General features: G+C 37.7%; 1 protein-coding gene across 1 annotated transcript in view; it reads left to right on the top strand.

Annotated features, from left to right (window-relative positions):
- Positions 1–15,058, top strand: part of LOC126198467 (stromal interaction molecule homolog) — a 145,562-nt gene extending 130,504 nt beyond the window's left edge. Inside the window, exons 13-14 of the mRNA XM_049934811.1 lie at positions 4,634–4,727; positions 12,852–15,058. Coding sequence (XP_049790768.1) covers positions 4,634–4,727; positions 12,852–13,199 — 442 coding nt within the window. The 3' untranslated portion in view covers positions 13,200–15,058. The remainder of the gene's footprint in view (positions 1–4,633; positions 4,728–12,851) is intronic.
- The last annotated feature ends 3,731 nt before the right edge of the window (positions 15,059–18,789 follow it).

The raw sequence follows: 18,789 nt of genomic DNA, 5'->3' as shown, positions 1-18,789 counted from the left end.
TCCTTGTTCTTGCATAGTGCTGTTAATAGATCTTCTCCAGCTGCATCATTATTGACGAGATCAAGATACTTTCCCAAACATTCCTGAATTTCTAAAGTCAGGCTCTTTATGTATTGTAATGTGCAGCCTTGTGGGATGGGGAGGGGGGGGGGGGGGGGGGCGATGCTTCATGACATTTAAAGAGTCACCAGATTCTGGAATTGGATCATTACTAAGGATGCTCTTGTCCAGTGCAGAGCTGAATTTCTCTGTGTTGCTTTCTTAAAATTATACTTCCTTCAAAATTAAACTGTCTGTGACTGGATTGCAGAATATATCTAGCACATAATGGGACAGGTTGCATCCAAGGACATGCCAGTCTCACTGATAACTGAGCTATTTGTTTACTCACAAAGATGAGATCCTGATTAAAACCATACCACCATCATGCACCGTTGAATGATACTGGAAGTTTATCATCGTGTAGTAGATTGAAGTCACATGAATCTGCCTATACTGCCACAGCTTCTCTACTTCTGTCAGTATTTGCCAGTTTTGACTTTGAAAATGATCATTGTTTGTTAACAGTTTTGATCATTAAATTGCTTCTGGAGTGCTACTGTTCAGTTCATTACTGAATTCCTAAACCAGATACCTGTGCATTGGTGCCACAAGCAAGAATCAGCTTCTTTGTCCCCTTGTATTGACTGTAATTATTTTGAAGGACTTTGCATTGCGTGATATGGTGTCCAGTAGTATTTTGTGCTGTGGCCATTTGTCCCACTTTGTACTAAACAGTTATGTAACATGATGGAGCAGGTAGGATTTCATTGAGCATTAAAAAAGTGAAAGGTTGAGTAACGGTATAAAGGCGGTACATGAGAGGTGTCAAAGTCAGTGTAGGACCTAAGAACTCAAAGGTACATCTGTCATGGGGTAATTCCATGTAGAATCAATACAGTGATTTTACTCGCTATCTCAAACTTCAATGAAACTTGGTAGAAATTCTTGTACTGGGCTGCACTGCCATCCAAACAGTAGTATATCTTCTGCATATCTGAAATTTTGTTTTTAAAAACTGAATTAGCTTTTTTTGAAAACTGTAGACTGCTATAGTATTACGCTCTAGACAGTTAAAAATTATGACATAACTCTATTGCTCTGTTTTGTTGTCTCCTTTGTAATACTCTACAAAGGGGTGCAATGTTGCACGATCACTTGACCAATGATAACCCTGGGCCTTATCTTATATCACAAAAGTGTAATTCTTGGAGAAATCAGATATAACAACACATTTGCCTTTGTTCAAGTTTTCCTTGATTCCATGTAGAAAAGAGCTTTTGCTGCTTTGCTAGAAAATCATGGAATACTACTGCATGTAGTTTTTCAGAAAAAATTTCAGTGAACTTTGATTAGGTGTTCTGCATGATTTCTAAGTTGCGTCTGTCTACTGCGAACCACTGTTGAAAAGTGATATTTTCAACCACATTATCATCAAATGCACTTTTTTTGTTCTTTTTATTTCATGGGCAAGAACTACAGTTTCCCATAATGCAGTGGAATGATACTGGGTTGCACAGCATTTTTGCCAGTATTTATAAGAGGCCAAGTGTAGTGTTTTCTATCATTAGTTTGATGATGTTTTGATGTTTAGTGCAAACACATACTGTGTGTGTTCCACTATAACCAGCTAAAATGCAGTGTTTTGGGCACAGTTCTGCAAATTTAGAAAACCCAATCTTCATTGTTAGTAATTTAGCTTTGAAACTTTTATAGGCTGCTTTAAAATTGTACAAAATAAGTATTTTGGATATTATTGTTCTATCACCATCTTCGCCCATTCACAGTTACATAGTCTTTCTTCCCTGGCTTTACTCTGTTTATTTTTTTCATTCTCATAAAAATAATTATGCACTGTTTTCACAACTTCTTGTGACAAAGTGTTTTCCAGTTTTTGATCAGGACTTTCTAATATACCTCAGTATGTGCAGTGTGGTTTCAGTTGCCTAAGACTGCAGTCTCTCTCTCTCTCTCTCTCTCTCTCTCTCTCTCTCTCTCTCTGTGTGTGTGTGTGTGTGTGTGTGTGTGTGTGTGTGTGTGTGTGTGTGTGTTGTTGTTGTTGACGAAGGCCTTAATGGCCAAGAGCTATAATTGTGAGAGTCTTTTTGTTGTGCCTATCTGCGACTCCGCATCTCCGCTATATGGTGAGTAGCAACTTTCCTTCTCATAATATTATTAATATCCCTCTTCCCTTCAAAAGCCTTTTTGCCTGGTGTACCGTGTAGTGGGGAGCATTGAATTTATGCATTATCTTCCTAGTACTCCCAAGTTTCAGGCAAACAACTTAGTAGCATTACTTTCTTTTTCCTACTACCTGAACAAAAACTAGCTTTCAGGTTACCTATTACAGACTTTTTCAATTACACATTCATTTTCTGAGGACTCCTATGCATTAGCAAACAATTGTGTGTGTGTGTGTGTGTGTGTGTGTGTGTGTGGTTTTTATTTAGTACTAGCTCAGTGGTTTTTCATTTTTTGGTGGAATATTGCTTCGTCTGAAGTTTTTACTATGTACAGGGGACCCTCCTAATTCCTGAAGAGATGTATTTAGTGTCTCCAGAACAGCTAAAGGTGAAACTAGTTTCATTAACATGCGAAGATTTTCTACAATCATTATTTTCTTGAATATTTTTCAGTGCACCAATCCGCTTCGTACAACTATTCAATTTTTTATATCTTTGGGATATCAGGAAACATAACACATGTCCATTAAGGCACATTTCTTTCTCTCTTTATGTTTTTCACAAATGATTTTTTTAAAAAGCATTGGAACATTGTCATGTCCAATATCTTTCTTCCTGAGCCATTGTATAATACCAACTGCAATTAAAATTTGTAAATGTTTCTGTACAGAAAACTAAGAAAATTACTGAAATAATGAGGAATGACGTAAATAATAATTTTGTTCACTAACAAACACCTTACAAAATATTAATGAATCTCGTATCACCACATTTACCACCAACATCATTTGCATCCAACTGTCAGTATATCACCATGAAGCTTATAGGTTTAAAGCAACTGAATCATAGCTGCTCCATATTCACGGCTACAGATGGCTTGACTCTGAACTGGCATAGCAGGGCCTGGGCAGTTACAATAATAGCAGTTAGCTATTTATGATTGTTGGAATCAACAATTGGAATTTTATCCCAGTTTGTTCTTTGTACATATAGTCATTCATCCCCATTAGAGTCTGAGGAAGGCAACGGCAAACCACCTCCATTAAGACCTTGCGGGCGGGTGCGGGTCTCCTGCGTTGTTCACCTACACTCTGTCCAGAAGCATGGGACTTCATTTACAATCAAATCTTAATAATTACAGTTACAAATTACAATTGTATTAAAAAACTTAGTTTTAGTACTTCTGATAAAATAATCACTAATTACAGTCACTAGTGATGTTTTAAACATATTACAAATAATTTATGAAAAAGTGTAAATTTATTTACTGGCAATAACTATATCTCCACTTAACTCTACAAATTTTACAAAAATGTTATGAAAAAGATAGTTGCTACTTACCATACAGTGGAGATACTGTGTCGCAGATAGACACAACAGTAAAGACTTGGCATGCAATAAGATTTCGGCCAATAAGGCCTTTGTCAAAAACACACACACATGCATTAATGATCAAGAGTGTGCACAAGAGTTTCTTTTGATCTCTGCTTTAAATTACTAAAGCTCTTTGTTCAAAGATTATTTTAATTAATAAATCTAGAGCAGGATCCACGGTCTCCTTGTGGTAATAAAAGGTGTATAATCAAAGCTGTTAATGATGAACATTTAAAAAACACCTCACTGACCAAATTCCTAATGCATGTCAGACATGGAACAAACAAAAAAATAAGTTAAATTGCACTTTACATTAATATTAAACTAACTTGCACTCATGGTCATTACTTTATGGATACTGTTTCTGTGCCCTGCAATAATGGGATATGTGGAATTCTTCACAGTATCTGGTTTATGGTCTGTACTTTTATGGAAAAAAGGAAAGAAAGAAGAGTAGAGTTTAACATCTCATTGACAACAAGATGATGCAATATGGAAGACAAACATGGGTTGAACAAAGACATAGAATAAAATTGGCCAAGTCTCTTTTAAGGAACCATATTACTATTCACTTTAAGCAGTTTAGTATAATTACAGCAAATGTAAACATGGAATAAGAATTTTGACCACACTCCATTGGGATTACGAACAGTGATAGGATTATGGATCCACATTCAGGGGCAGTTGATATTCCACCCTCTAGTAAGTTTTCATTTTTCACTCAGTGACTTCTGCCAAATGCCAATGTGATTTCTTTATGAAAAGATACAACCAGTTTCCTTCCCCAGTCTGAGCTTGTGTTCCATTGAGAGATGGAACACAATAATAACAGGACATGAAACACAATCATAAATAGGACATAAACTGTAATTTTCTTTCCTTCCTTTGGAATGCGAGTCTAATGTCTCAACCAGTGTGCCATTTTCGTCAGTGCTTTTATTAGAATAGTAATATCTCTTACTAGTGTGTTGATGGTAAGAGACAAATACTTAAAGTTATGTAAAATGTATTTTAAATATATTTGTTAATTTTGACAGTTGGCCGGAAGAACATACAAGTCGAAGTAAATCAAGGTCCTCAATGATACGCTCTTACAGCCAGGATACTAATGTACTCATTGGTGACAGAGAGGTATGTTTTCTTATGAAATTTTTGTTTCCTTTAAACACTTGTTTGAATGGAGGGGACACTAAGGGGAGAAAAGAATGATACACAAATACAAATAAAGTGCTTCCTACTTTATTTCTTACACTTTACAAGGGGGAAAAAAGGGTCAGCATTGAAATGGCACACACAAGTAATAAACAAAGTTTGGTGTTCAAGTATTTTTCCACACTTGTGTACCCTGATGACACTCGCTACTCTCTCTCTCTCTCTCTCTCTCTCTCTCTCTCTCTCTCTCTCTCTCTCTCTCCCCGCCCCCCACCTCCCCACCTCCCCCTCGCTCTCCCCTCCCCTCCCTCTCCCTCCCTCGACTTCCCTCCCCCCCCCTTCTGACTGTATCCACCAGCCCTGCTCCAACATTTATCATGATAGGGATGTTAATAAGGAGAAAGGCAAAAATCTTCATGAAACGTTCTTTACTGTGCAATGATTGAGAAGTTATGCCTTTGTTGTCTCTATATTTGCAAGTGCTGCTTGCATGCAGAATTGAGCCAAATAATTTCTTTGGCTAGTGTGTGAAAATACTGTGAATAAGTTGAGTATCTACTTTACTACCCACTAAAATAATAGCAGTTGGAGTTGGGCTGACAACACACCCAAATTAAAAATCACAATTAAATTCTTAGCTGAAGAGATTTTCTTTCATTGAAAGGCAGGAGAATGTAGGAAATAATAATAAAATGTAAGATGTACACCAAAAGGAACAAAAAATCTATATTTGAAGATGGGCAAAGTTCAGTCAAGTTACTGAAATTAACACAAGAGTTAAAAATGTCACACTTGCCCATAATTCTTATGGGCTGCTGATGAGAGGCTGGGTAGGGGGAGATTGTAAATGGGTTTTCCATAAAAATAAAATATTAAAATAAAATAGGCATTGATAGAGTGTGTTTACAGTTTGTAGACAGAAAAAGACCGCAGAACCTAATGGAATTTCATGTAAAGGTTCCACAATGTCTTTGATGGATATGTACAAAGTTTCAGCTCAGAACTTCCTTTGGTTTCATTCATGTCCTCTCATAAATAAGGATCCCAAGTCTGCACCCATGCTAAAGTGCCAGTTTACTTTTATGAAAGGTACTCAATTTAAAAACCTAGCCATATATTTGTATTCAGCACAAAAAGTTGTTTAAATATAGAAAAAAATTATATATAACTTTTTTTGCTGAAAACATATTGCTGGTTGGATTATTAAATTCATCTGGTGACAGCTTTGTGTCTTCAGGAATGACAAAAATACATTGTGTGACTTGATGAGTCATTTTTAACCAGCTATAAATTATAGGGTTATGGATGGATTCATCCAAGAATTGGTAATATGACAGCCCTGCTGTCTTCTTGTGAATGTTGCACAACAGTCTGCGTCCTTCTCCATCAAAATATGTGTACCTGCAGAATTGAGGAAAATGTTTGGGTGCCAATTATTGGGTACTATTCAGTGGGGAGGAGGGGAAGGGGGCCATATTTCAAATCTGTGTTTTTTAATCTTGCTGTATCTAGATAGAGTCTTCCTTAAACTTCAGAATCTATATAGTGTAGTTTCATTTTAGACCCATGCCTGCTTATGGATGAAAAAAATCACTTGAAGTTATTAATTTTCATGCACATATACGTGATAGAATGTGATTTTAATGAGTATACAGAAAGAAAAATCAGCAAAAACTGCTTTTATATCAACAAAAATACAACTGTAATTATGTGCAAATCAACTTCAAGAAATTAGCAGCAATAAGACAAATGAAAATCCAGGCTATGCAACTGTAATAAAATCTTTTCCCCCTTCAGACTGAATACATTGTCAATGCTGTCTTTGTCAGTTTCTGAGTAAATGTATGCCTTCGTGATAATATTGTTGATGCTTTTATGATTTTGAAAATGTGTTGCTTTGAAATCTAGCAAATATCTTTAGTAGATGACCAGTGCAAGGAAAGGTCAGGATCATGGGGATGCATAAAGGTGAATAAGGCATCATTTCGTGCCAAGAAACTTCGCATATATTTTCCACCCATCAAGCGTTGTCATACGTACAAGCAACATACTGCCCGTGTTTTAATATGGTAATTGAAACAGCTGGAATTTCTCCATCTGCTTCAAATTTGTAACTTGTGAATGCTGCAGCATCATTGGAGACTCTACTTTCTCTGATCTTGTTTAAACCAAGGCCTTGTATTAGTTATTTTCTCTTGTCCCAGGGATTGTGTGCCATTTGGCAAACCTTCTTTCCTGATCAAACTGAATGTGTTCAGTCTCTTTCTGTGTGGGGGGAGGGGAGGGGGGGGGGGAATTGATCCCTGAAATTTTGTCATTGACAAAGTTAAACAGATCAAGAGGCATCAATACTTGGATATATAAAGGCTTCTGCAAACTAGCATCAGATACCAGTCTTTTCCAGCCCAAAACACATGCGAAATCATAAAATTATCAACAGTATCATCATCAGCATGGCAATAAATTTACTCCGAATCTGAAAAGACAGTATTGGCAATGTGCTCAGTCGAAAGTGGAAAAGGATTAATCCTGTGATTTAAAGGTGTAACTTTCGGAATTTTCAGTTGTTTTATTGCTGCTTATTGGTTGAACTTGATTTGTACGTAACTACACTTGTATTTTACCGACATAAAAGCAGTTTCCACTGATTTTTCTTTCTGAAAACTCATTAATGTGACATTCCAGCATGTACATAACCATGAAAAGTAAAACTTTTTGAGAGATGTTTTTCATCTATTAGCTTCTGTGGTCTAGGGGTAGCGTCTTTAAGACTTCAGGTATAAAAAGGCATCATTGTTTGCTGAAGACCTTGTCAAAGGAGGTGAAGGAACAGATAGAGGTTCAGCACACTCTCTTGCCCTTGGGGGGTGGGAAATTGCTCCTAAAAGGTGAAAGAATCAGCAGTGATAATGGCATGAAGATCCAGAAAGCAATGCAAGCTATTGCACTAGAGATCCACAGAGCATGTGGCCTGGAACTGAAAAAGTGTCATGATGATCTCTCCATTGGCAAAAGATTCCAGACTAGATCCTCAGGCAGAACTCTTGGAGGGGCTTCCAAAGAGGAGGTGACCATGAGAAAAAGATTGAATAACCAACAAAATGGTAACGTTCTGAGAGTGGGGGCACGGAATATCAGAATTTTGAACATGATGGGGAAGCTAGAAAATCTGACAAAGGAAATGCTGAGGCTCAGTCTAGATATAGTGGTGATCAGTAAAGTGAAATGGAATGAAGGCAAGGATTTCTGGTCAGTCTATTATAGTATAATATGTACAGCAGCAGCAAATGTTAGAACGTTAGTGGGATTTGTTATAAATAAGAAGTTAGGGCAGAGATTGAGTTACTGTGAACAGTTCAGTGATAAAGTTATTCTTATCAGAATCGCCAGCAAACCAACTCCAATAACAGTACTTCTGTATACGTGCGAATGTTGAATGGATAATTAATTAATATTTTGGTAGGCTATTCTGTTGAGGAATGGAGGTCTCAAAAAGGGCAATCACAGAAGCCGAAAAGAAAAACGTAGCTACAAGAAAGGTAACTACAAAGAAACTTCAGTTGATTGACGAAAGAAGGAAGTAGAAAGATGTTGAGGGAAATTCAGGAATACAGAAACGCAAGTCACATAGGAATGAAATAAATAGTAAGTGCAGGGAAGTTAAGACAAATGGCTGCGTGAAAAATATGAAGAAATCGAAAAACTTGTTGGAAGAGCATATAGAAAAGTCAAAACACCCTTCGGTGAAATTAAAATATAGGGTGGTAATATTAAGAGTGCAATGGGAATTCGTCTGTTAAATGCAAAGGAGAGAACAGATATGCGGAAAGAGTGCAATGAAGGCTGCTTTTTACAGAGAGGACTTGTTGGATGAAGTGATAGAAGAAGAAACAGGAGTCGACAGGGAAGACATAGGGGATATGGTGTTAGAATCAGAATTTAAGAGAGCTTTGGGCAGCTTAAAATAAAAAAAAGACAGAAGGGATAGATAACATTCCACCAAGATTTCTAAAATCATTTAGAGAAACGGCAATAAAATGACTATTCACATTGGTATGTATAATATATGAGACTGGCAATATACCATCTTACTTTCAGAGAAACATCATCCACGCACTTCTGAAGACTGCAAGAGCTTATAAATGCAAGAATTATTCTGCACTCAGCTTAATGGCTCATGCATCCAAGTCACTGACCAGAGAGGCAGTTCTGAAGTTGCAGTTGATAGTGAAACCAAGACTGAAGCAAAATCAGGACATAAGCCTATTCATAAGAATTGTGTACCCGGAAAAAGGATTCAACAATGTAAAATGCTGCAAAGTATCCAAAATCCTGAGATAAATGGAGGTGAACTATGGGGGAAGACCGCCAGTATACAATATTTACAAGATCTTTAAGGGATCTTGCTTACTCAAAGATGAAAAGGCTAGCACAGGAAAGGAATTTGTGGCATGCCGCGTCAAACCAATCAGAAGACTGATGACTCAGAAAAGTATTCCTGAATCCAAAATTAAACCATATAGCTTCTGAAGCTTAAAGAATATCCTTTCAAGATATAACAAGATAAAAAGGTCAAAAAACATACAGTTGAGAACTGGTTCCCCAAAAGTCCCAAAAATATGCAACCAAAATGTTTTCATCAATTTTGCTCCTGCACATATTTTTGTAGAGGAGGACAGAGGCTATCGTAGAAAAAGCACAAGATGACAGCATGGCTGAGTGTCATTACCAATTCCTGGCTGAATCTGTCCATAAAATTGTAATTTATAGCTTGCTAAAAATGGCCCATCCGAGACACACAATGCAATTTTCAAAGTAGTACAGCTGTCATCAGATGTATTCGCCCTCCTCCTATCTCTGTTATGTACAGTTCACTTAACTTTTCACTCTTATTAACTGATGGCATGATGTTTAAGTAGTAATCTCTGTCTGCATATTATCCCAACTTCCACCTTTAAGCTCTCAGGTTTTCGAATCTCGTCTGATGCAGTCCTCAACAATCTGTCTTTCCTTCTCATTGCGTACAGTAAGTCTCCACGACCAAAAGTTCTGGGTGACCTTCCCGAAATCTATGCGTTTTCCTAGACCTCTCCAGTCCTTTTCCTTCACCCCTCTTCCTTCCCCTTCAACGCTTCTGCCTGAAGGAGGAGTCATGGATCCGAAAGCTTATCAATTACAACCGTCTTTTATGTATTTATTCTGCCGCTGCTTGATGAGTGGATTTTTTATCTATTAAATATTTTTTTAAAAAAATCTACTGAATAATATATTACTGTCGAGCTCAAAAAAGTGTTTATCCAAAATGGGCATTTTAGCATGCCTGTTGTTGTGCAAATGCATGACTCCTATTTGGGAGGCTATGGAAATGGAACCAAAGAGGGCAGCAAACTGGAACTTTATACATATCCATCTAAGACATTGTTGAACCTACTCAAAAAAAGTTATGTGATTCAGAAATGGCCAAGCTGGGACCATTTCTAAAACTGGTGCTTCAGTTGTGATAATTAAGACTGAATATATGACAGTCAAGTATATGTTGGAGAGTCAGTTTCCCTTTTCATGATTTTAAAGCACAAGCTTCAAAATGGGGAGATTCAAATGACCCAAATGGTGACACAACTATCAGATCCTTACTAGTATGTGCATGGTGACACAAGTAACCAGATCTTTGCTGCTATGTGGCTTAACATGCCCAGTAACTAGATACTGAAATGTATCTCTCAGATATTCAGTAAGCAGGACAGGGTTATTGTGGAAGGCTAGGAAAGGGTTTTGACTGAGGAAAGTCAACCTCATGTTCCAAGAGTGCCTAAATCCAGTGGAAATGGGGGGGGGGGGGGGGGCACAGCTGCTCCCCTCTCTCGAGGAAAGGAGAAAATATAGTGTAGTCAGGTGTTTTTCTTTCAAGAAAATGAATTAAAAGTCAGTATTACAGAGGTTTTTAACAGGGCCAGAAATGGAACTTTTTATGGCTACTTAAAGTTGCCCTTTGTCTTCCAAGATATTAAAAATACTCCATACACCTAGATGTAAATTACTGCCTACAAACTGTGGTATGGGCACCCTTGACGTGTTATCCCTCCTTTAAAGAAAATGTTGTGTGCAGAGTGGGAGGGGGCTGGGGCTGCTGCAGTAGTCGGTCTCAGGTATTGTTCATGTATACGGAGTTCATCTAGTCATTAAATACGAGGCTTGTTTTTAAAGTAAGTACCATTTTTAAATAAAAAAAAAGATGTGCTAAGATATCTCAATAATTTTATTTTTACATGAAAGCCTGTACATTAATCTACTTTTTCCACATAATTTTCGTCAATATTGAGGCACTTGTCATAACATTGTACCAGTTTTGGAATAACCTCCTCATAGGAGTCTGCCGCCTGACTTGTTAATCACCACTGTTTTGACTTTGTCATCGTCTTGAAGACGCTGACCGTCCAGGTGTTTCTTCAAAAACAGAACCGATAGTAGTCACTGGGTGCAAGATCGGGGCTGTACGGTGGATGCCATAGAGTTTCCCATTGAAAAGATGTGATGAGATCTTTGGTCTGATTTGCCACATGCAGACGGGCATCGTCTTGCAGCAAAACAATGCCCTTGCTCAATTCCATGGACTGTTGCTTTGAGTCTGGTGTGACATAGGCCACCCATGTTTCATCGCCCATAACAATTTGGCTTAAGAAATCATCACCGCCGTTGTGATAATGCTCAAGGAAAGTCAATGCACTGTCTAAACGTTTGGTTTTGTGCACATCTGTCAACATTTTTGGTACCCAACGTGCGCACAATTTTTGGTAATTCAAGTGCTCGGTCACAATGCCATACAAAACACTACGAGAAACATTAGGAAAGTCATCCCGCAAGGAGGAAATCGTAAAGCGTCTATTTTCTCTCACCTTATTGTCCACTTCCTGCACCAAACTTTCATTTACGACCGAAGGACGCCCACTCCGTTGTTCATCATGCACATTTGTGTGGCCATCTTTAAATGCTCTCACCCACTTTCTTTCCATTCCATCACTCATAATGTTTTCTCCGTAAACTGCACAGATCGCACGATGAATATCAATCGCTTTTAGGCCTTTAGCACTAAGAAATCTTATAACAGCCCGTACTTTCACAGTCGGCGGGACTCGCGATTATCGGAGGCATCTTAAACACTCAGTACACAACGTAAACAAGGAAGAATCAGACTGTAATGGTGTCAGTGCGTAGATTAAGGTACAGGATTTCATGTAAAAATAAAATTATTGAGATATCTTAGCACCTCTTTTTTTTTTATTTATTTCAAAATGGTACTTCTTTTTTTAAAAAAAAACACGCCTCATATCTTTGGATAGATAAAAAAATTTACTCACCAAGTGGCAGCAGAACACTCTCCTGAATAGATTTTTAATCTATCCAATTACATTATATTCCCAAAAATTGATTGTTTACATTGTTACATTAAATATATTTGTTGTACAAGAACTGTGAATTCATGGTCATAATAGAATGATGTGAGAATGTGCAATTAACTTGCGGTAACTTTGCAGCTGCATAAAACAACCTTGGGAAAAGTAGGAGCTGTATTGACAGGGGACAGTGCTATGTAATAAACTGTCATGTAAAGGAATATACAGAGACAGCTAAAATCAAGAGAGGAACAGCAGCATTGTGTGAAGAAGATAAATTTCTGAAAGGGACAAATGTACAAATTATAATTTTGAGATGTTCAGACAGTAATCCATGAGCATCTAATTGCTTGCAAAGGATGTTCAACAGTGGTGCTCTGCCACTCTGTGTTTGATATGAAGTGACATAACCTAATTTTGCTAAAAGTTTGTTAACTAGTTTTAGGGTAAAAGTTTTAATTTCCTACATCCGTTTACCTCGTGATGTGAAACATAGGTACATTATTTTATGGATAAGACGAAAATGAAACAGTCTAGAGTGCATTTTCTATTCTATAATTTTTTCCTTGTTTTGTATTCTTGAAAGTTATCTCTGCTTTCTTGCCATTCTGCAGTATGTCCAACAGATGTTTCATTTATTGTTTACTGTTAATAAATATTTGTGTGACCCTTAATAACTGTTCTTCCACAAACCTGTTTCATGTTCTGGCAGGGTTCAATTGGTGCCATTTCACAGTCAGAAACATGCCTTGACTCATCAGGAGCACACAGAAAGATAGTTACTTCAACAAAGAGGCAGTCAAGAGATCAGTTTGGATCCAATAGAGAATATAATCCTCAGGACAGTTATAAAGACGTTTCGTCACAAGAAAGTGTGAATAGAGACCAGATAACATCAAGGGAGAACACTACAAGGGAAAATACAAAAGAGCCGACGCCATCCTTAGATGATGAAACCTACTCTACAGACTCAAATTCTACACCCGAGGATGACAATCGTCGGAGAAAGCGCAAACCATTTTTTTTCTCTACTCGTAAGCCGAAGAGCAGAATGACTTGAAGATATTTAACAAAAAAAAAAACAATTTTATGTTGTTAATTATAAAGAAACATGAAAAGGAAGACAGACTCAGTTCATATTTGGGAACTGTGTCCATGTTTCTTGAGTTAGAGGATATAGGAGAACATAATCCTCTCAGTTGTACCAGCGTTGAACTTTTTGAGCTCCGGCTGTTTATGAGAGGTAAAAGATGTGTGCTTTAATTATTTATGGTGCTGAACCTATAACACTTATACTGGAAACTGGTTTTTCAGGTATATTCTATTTAATTTCCTATCTGACAAAACCTAAATTCCCTCCTGGCTGCACAAATAATTTAGTAATCTTACAAGGTATATGTGATATGTTAAACTGAAGATTTTCATTTCTTAATTTGTCTTCCTCATTTTTGTTGTAACTATGTGATTTTAATCACTCAGGTGGGATGATAGTTAGTACTTAGGTTGAAATTTTGCTATCACCGATATATCAGCAGCCAATTATCATAAATATTTCTAAATACCAGTAAAAGCAATATAGGCTTTATAATTTTGGTCGTGGCTGAGCAATAATGTTAATGCAGGTGTTTCTATCTATGTTTATTTAAATAATATTGTTTGCTATTTTTATTAATTTAGACATTTATTTTAAATCAGATAATTCATCAGAACTCATATGCACATATTTATTGCCAGTGAAATATTGATTTTTTTTCCTAGTTCATTCACAGTTTAAGGTACCTCTTATTTATTTTCTTTTTAGAATGCACTCTGAAGCACAGGGGTCTGTAAATATGGTAAATGAAATGAAAATTCATGTGAACTCATGTTGAAAATAGTTTTTGATGAGCCACATATGAATACTGATGAAAGTTTATTTTACTTTTAAAACTATGGCAGCATATTCAGAAGAAGCCAAAAAATTCTGATAATTGTTGAAACAGTATTAGATTTTCATTTTGTACTTACTTTTTTACAAAACAAATTTTTTGGGCAGAGTTTTCTGATCGGTTACTCATTCACAGGTATGCCATTTTACTTTTACTATGTAAGATGAATGTAAGTTACACTTTGTGTAACAAGTTCTCATTTAAGTATTTATTGTTAACACTCTTTCATGGAGGAAAGAAATCTTTCCTGTGAACTACTTAGAAGTTAGTGCTGGTAAATGTTTACAAAATGCTTCCGGTATTTAATTATTGAGATAGGAATGCATTTCTTATTCTGGATCTGTTACAAGGAATGTTTATAATCTTTAATATGTCTGCCATTGACTTTTCCTTCACATCCATCCCCATTCCCCCTCCCATGTCTCCCCCCCCCCTCTCCCTCTCCCTCTCTCTCTCTCTCTCTCTCTCTCTCTCTCTCTCTCTCTCTCTCTCTCTCTGTGTGTGTGTGTGTGTGTGTGTGTGTGTGTGTGTGTGTGTGTGTGTGTGCGTGCGTGCGTGCGTGCGTGCGTGCGTGTGCGCGCACTTCTTTGATGGCATGTCTATGGACACCTAAGTGTATGTGAGTGAGGCAAAGCATGTATGTATTCTTGCATTTTGTGTTTTCTAGTTTTATGTAACACTGTGTGTGTGTGTGTGTGTGTGTGTGTGTGTGTGTGTGTGTGTACAATTCATACTTGCTGTATGCATCTCTTGCACCATGTCACTAAGTTGATAGTACTTTCATATTAATTTCATAGCAAATGTTGTAAAGACCAGTACGAAGTTGATCTCTTTGTGTTGGAGATTTTTCCTTATTGCCATTCCCTAAGTGTTAAATAAATTTTGTGACTTGTATTTTAGATTTTGAGGTGGTATGTCTTCCATGTGTCGTGATAGGTGTGACCTTTTTTTCCTTCCACTCATCAATAAAGGAAGTTTTATAAAAACTGACTGCAAGTATTTTTTGTTGTGGTACAAATTTATTTGTAAATATTGTAATTGTTTGTAGGTTACATTATGACTGTATATTGAAAATAAAATTGTACGAATAATTTTTATATGCAGCTGCTGTACATCAAAATAAAATACAAAACTTTCGGTATATGGTGTCACAACAATTCTGAAGTCTTCACTTGGATTAATAATTTATAACTCAGATATGCAAGAGAAGTAGTTCTCGCCTTGTGACTCTGTAACTGAATTTCAGATAAATTTGTATCAACTAGATTGCAGAAAGTTCCAAGAAGCAGCTTGTGTGTGCTTTCATATGTTCCTCTTATAAAAACTGAATTTGTGTTTTAAAGATGTTATGTTCCTATAGATGATCACCCAAGTTCATACATGTGTATATATCAGTACTTATATTGAAAGTATATGTTAATTTCTTTCATGTGAATGCTCATTTTTGAAGAGAATGCAGTATGATTTGATATTACAGACTCATTGGAAATTTGAATGGACCCATAGAATTGGATTTATCTGTGTCTGTAAGTGACTTGTTAAAAAAATTGTCATCACAATTGATTGGAACATATCTACAAAAATAAAACCAGAATACTTCCAGAAAACTAGATCAGAGTATCATTGGACCAAGATAACATTGTTGACCACAGAGTATGAACATTTCATCATAGTAATGAAAATTCACTAACAGTCTGTGATCCCCACCTCTCATCAGGCTGTCATTGATTCTCCACTCAGCAGTGGGAGTCTGCTTGAGGAATTCAAACTGTGGTCTTCTGTAATGCTGACAGACATTTGTTCCCAGAAAGCTCGTCCAGTAATTCACTGGCTGGCGTTCTCATATAAAGTCATTTGACTGTCTGCCACGAATTACGCCTAACCATTGTATATGAAACTAAATTAGCAAACACAATTAATATGACGTAGCTACAACTATAACAACACAAAACACTACTGCACATACACACTATGGAGCCAAGCTCCCCCCCTAACAGCAACACTAGAGATCACTCACTATATCCTTGTAGTGATGCAGTTACTATTAAGCAATAATGTTGCACTATTTCTGATTTTATTTTAACAGTTACTTATAAAATACTGACTATTCAGGCAGGCACAATGAAAAAGAATGTTAAAATATTTAACCTTTCAGACAAAGCCCCTCTTCCAAGGGGTGGGAAGGGGAAGGGGTAGAAAGGTAGGGATGTGGGGAGATGGTAGTGCTGACATGGTGGGGACAGGATAGGACTGCCAGGTGTAGCGTTGGGAGACTGTGCGATGGATGGGGAGAGGTATGGGGTAGGGGGAGTAGAGAAGAGGAAAAGACGTATAAATGCACTGGCAGGATAGAAGGTGTGTGTAGTATTGGAGTGGGAGCAAGAAATGGGATAGGCAGGTGGAGAACAGGCACTAGTAAAGGCAGCAGCCAGGGGTTAAGAGAATGAAGGATATTTGCTGGGAGAATTCCCACCATGCAAATCAGAAATGCTGGTGTTATCCATCCTGCATTGTCCACTGTTGGACTACAGCTATTTATATTGAAACTATACTTTTCATGTTCAGTGGGTGGATGCTTTATATATACTTCTTTTTTCCCCTCCATATTTTTCAATCTCATTTTTGAAAAAAATTAAAAAAGGGATCCATAATTAAGTCATCAAGAAGTTCATAAGTAGTAAAACAGTCAAATTGTCACTGTAACTAAAATATAGTTACACATTTATTGATTCATAAGTACACTGACAACAACATAATGCTCTTAATAATTAATGAAAAAGATGTTGTATTAATCAGAATATAAAATTTAAGGGTGTCATTAATGACAATTATGTGTAGATATCATATGGTTATTAAGAAGATATGTGCTTTCTGATATACACATGTAAATTGATATCTTGGGGTCATTCCTTGTCATATCACGGAAATCTCAGAAGGCTCTTCTTGACCCCCTCCAAATTTCATGAATTTTTTTAGTAAAGTATCCCCAGACCCCAAACGCAGCTGTGCAGAATTTTTGGGTTCAGTGTTCTTTGGTTCAAGAGTTATAGGCCCATGGTTAATGGGCGGTCGTCTGGTTGATGTGCTGTACTGCAAAAGGAGCCAGTTTTGACCCCAAATCAGTTTTAGTTGCCAAATAAGAGTAAAATTTGGTACATTATGAAAACTTTTAGTGTAGAATATAGCATTATAATTTAAAATAGGATGCTTAGCATTCTAGCTGTTAACCCATGCCAAAATTACCACTAAATTTTGTCGCAACAGATTTGGATTCGACTTGAAGGGCAGTCATTCACCATTAAAAGTTTTATATGCCATGAGTTCCGCAGCTTGTGGTCTAGGGGCTGGCATTGCTGCCTCTGGATCACGGGATTATGGATTCGACTCCTGGCCGCATTGGGGATTTTTTCCGTACAGGGACTGGATAGTTGTGTTGTCCTCATAATTTCATCATCATCATTTGTGAGAGTGGTTAAATTGGATTGTGAGAAGAAAATGGACTGTGTAACAATTGGGACTTTGTACGGGCGCTGATAACTGCGCGGTTGAGCACCCCCCCCCCCCCCCAGCTTTCTGGGCAAAATGTTGTCATTAGAGTTCTGTTCATGTGTAAGGGGAAATTTGCAATAGACTGGAGTGACAGTGATAATTTGGATTGAGGAGGGAGGAGTGCCAGGGTAATCTGTGCAGTTGTATGAACCGCTCTGCCAAGGTGGCTTACTGGTTAGTACAATTGCCTAGTAAACAGGAGACCCAGGTTTGATTTCCGACCTTGGGACAAATTTACACTTGCCACTTCCGTCTGTATATATATACATATCTAAAAACAAAGATGATGTGACTTACCAAACGAAAGCGCTGGCAGGTCGATAGACACACAAACAAACACAAACATACACACAAAATTCAAGCTTTCGCAACAAACTGTTGCCTCATCAGGAAAGAGGGAAGGATAGGGAAAGACGAAAGGATGTGGGTTTTAAGGGAGAGGGTAAGGAGTCATTCCAATCCCGGGAGCGGAAAGACTTACCTTAGGGGGAAAAAAGGACGGGTATACACTCGCGCGCACACACACACACACACATATCCATCCACACATATACAGATACAAGCAGACATATTTAAAGACAAAGAGTTTGGGCAGAGATGTCAGTCAAGGCGGAAGTGCAGAAGCAAAGATGTTGTTGAATGACAGGTGAGGTATAAGTGGCGGAAACTTGAAATTAGCGGAGATTGAGGCCTGGTGGGTAACGGGAAGAGAGGATATATTGAAGAGCAAGTTCCCATCTCCGGAGTTCGGATAGGTTGGTGTTGGTGGGAAGTATCCAGATAACCCGGACGGTGTAACACTGTGCCAAGATGTGCTGGCCGTGCACCAAGGCATGTTTAGCCACAGGGTGATCCTCATTACCAACAAACACTGTCTGCCTGTGTCCATTCATGCGAATGGACAGTTTGTTGCTGGTCATTCCCACATAGAATGCATCACAGTGTAGGCAGGTCAGTTGATAAATCACGTGGGTGCTTTCACACGTGGCTCTGCCTTTGATCGTGTACACCTTCTGGGTTACAGGACTGGAGTAGGTGGTGGTGGGAGGGTGCATGGGACAGGTTTTACACCGGGGGCAGTTACAAGGATAGGAGCCAGAGGGTAGGGAAGGTGGTTTGGGGATTTCATAGGGATGAACTAAGAGGTTACGAAGGTTAGGTGGACGGCGGAGA

This window comes from Schistocerca nitens, chromosome 8 (assembly GCF_023898315.1).
Source record: "Schistocerca nitens isolate TAMUIC-IGC-003100 chromosome 8, iqSchNite1.1, whole genome shotgun sequence".
NCBI classification, from domain to species: domain Eukaryota; kingdom Metazoa; phylum Arthropoda; class Insecta; order Orthoptera; family Acrididae; genus Schistocerca; species Schistocerca nitens.
The sequence above is the reverse complement of the archived record's forward strand: the minus strand, read 5'-3'. Positions and strand labels throughout refer to the sequence as shown.